This window comes from Monoraphidium neglectum (genome assembly GCF_000611645.1).
Source record: "Monoraphidium neglectum strain SAG 48.87 unplaced genomic scaffold scaffold06522, whole genome shotgun sequence".
NCBI classification, from domain to species: Eukaryota; Viridiplantae; Chlorophyta; class Chlorophyceae; order Sphaeropleales; family Selenastraceae; genus Monoraphidium; species Monoraphidium neglectum.
The window spans coordinates 1-2,177 of NW_014007121.1; the positions used below are offsets into that span (position 1 = coordinate 1).

Here is a 2,177-nt window from a genome sequence, read left to right on the forward strand (position 1 = left end):
CCCCCGGCCGGCCGTGCCGCGGCTGAGAGCCCACCCCCCGCCCGCCCCCGCCCGCGGCCCCGCCAGGTCGCCCTTGGCCGCCGCTTCCAGGGCCCGGGCTACACCTTCCTGCTGGCGGGATTCCTGAAGATCATGACCCTCGGCGGCCTCGCCGCCACCGCGCCGCAGGACGCCACGCGCACCGCGTTTGGCCAGGTCAGCCAGTACCTGCTCGTCCCGGTCGGCCTCGGCATGGCGTGGGCGGCGAAGCAGGTGCGGGCGGTCGCGGGCGGGCCGGGCGCCGTGTACACACCTCTGTGGCGGCGGCCCCCGAGCGGGGCGCGCCGGCGGCGCCGGCAGGGTGTGGGTGCAAGGGTCGGTGGGCGTCAGCCTTGTAATGTTGGCGTTGCCCAGCATTTCGCCCCAATCCAGCCTCGGCGGCACCCCTTTGCAAGCATAATAAATGCGGCAGCGAGGGGTGGAAAGGTGACAGCACCCGTCGCACACCCAGCTTTTCTCAACCCTCGGCCCGCCGCCGCTTTTTTCGACCACTTGCCGCGCCTGCGCCCCCAGATCACCGACTCCGGCCTGCACGAGACGAAGTGGTTCCTGCCGCGCATGACTGCGGCGTTGGTCGTGGTTTACTTTCTGCTGGTGAAGCTGCTGTACAGGTGAGGGAGGGCCTCTCCCCTTGCAGGGCGGGCCTGCGGTTGCATAGTGTCGGCCGCAACGCGGTGGCTGCTCAAGGTACACACTCGCCTGCACACGCCACAACACACACACACACACACACACACACACGCACACACACACTCACACATTCGCGCCATGCATATCTAAGTACGTGTGCATGTGCACGCACACATTCACGCGAGCACGAATCCCATCCCATCCCAAAGCACGCGTTTGACAACCAACACGTGCGCACACCAGAGCACACCCACATCCTCTCGCCTCGCCCCCCCCTCCATTCCCTCAACCCCACACCCTCCCAAAATCCCCCCTACCCACCCCAGGGCCGACCCGAACGCCATTTACGACCTCACCCGCCGCCAGCGCCCCCGCCTCTCTGGCCCCATGGCTGATATCCGCGCCGCCGCCGGCGACCGCGAGCTGCTGCCCGGCGGCGGCCTCATATCCAACAACAACGGCCCGGCCGCCGGCCGCCTGGGGTCGGCGCGCGCGTACAGGCCGCTTAGGCCTGGGGAGAAGGACTACATCGACGATCTAGCCTGGTACGAGGGGCGCTATCCGGACGAGAGCGGCGCCGCCCCGGGCGGCGGCGGCGTCGCGGGGGGCGCGCGGGAACGGGCCGTGGCGCCGAGGGGGCGCAACGCGAGGAGCTTCTTGCCGTCGGCTGACGAGCCGTAGCTGTTTATGGGGGTTTTGAATGGTGTTGTATCCTGTATGTGGGAGTTGTACGGCCTCGATGATGTCAGCAGTGCCGGTCTGGCCCTTGTTTGAGCTGTCTGGTCACCAGGTGGCTTTGTTTCGGATCGCGAGTCCCGCCGTGCTAGAGAGCTGTAGCGAGCGGTGCTGGTTGCAGTGCGATGGGCGGGCTTTCATGGATACCCGCGTAGCGTGCGCCACAGGCTGCCCCCTCTGCAGTCTCTCCAGGCTCCGGCTGTGTCATCCAGACCCAGCTGACCGCCAGCTGCCACCGCCGTCAATTTGCAGCACCGGCCTTTTTTGACCAAAACACGTCGCAAGCATTTTCAAGCACCCTCACACTTTGACGGCCCACACACGCGTCATTGCCAAGGTCACAGCAAGTTGTCCTCGTGCACACATGTAACGCCACCTCCATTGAAATCCTGAACGGATCCAGCAGAGCAGAGCGCCAAGCGCCCCTGCAGCAACAACACGAACCAAGCATTTCCTGCTGCGAAGTGGGACCCAGGGCTGAGGGGCTCTGCCTTTGGCACATGTGTGCCCTGCCTGCGCGCCAGCACGCGTTTGCGCCTGCATCAGCAGCAGGCTCTGTGGGGCCCGCCAGAGTGGTGCGGGGTTACATGCTGGGGGGCCAAGCAAGAAGAGCCCGACAAACAATGCGAGCCAGAAAAATAAAATCAGTCGCAGGTGTGCACCTGGGACTGCAGCCGCCCCATCAACCGCTGGGCGGGCTGCTGCCGCTGCCGCTGGTGCCGCCGCCCTCGCCGCCCCCCGCGCCCGCCGCCGCCGCCGCCGCCGCCCCTGCC

General features: G+C 67.0%; 1 protein-coding gene across 1 annotated transcript; it reads left to right on the forward strand.

Annotated features, from left to right (window-relative positions):
- Positions 1-132: 132 nt before the first annotated feature.
- Positions 133-1,350, forward strand: MNEG_16566 (hypothetical protein; the record flags this gene model as incomplete). The annotated part of the gene is made up of 3 exons (XM_014034964.1): positions 133-252; positions 553-650; positions 996-1,350. The coding sequence occupies 3 exons, from the start codon at positions 133-135 to the stop codon at positions 1,348-1,350; spliced, it is 573 nt and encodes a 190-aa protein (XP_013890418.1).
- Positions 1,351-2,177: the final 827 nt, after the last annotated feature.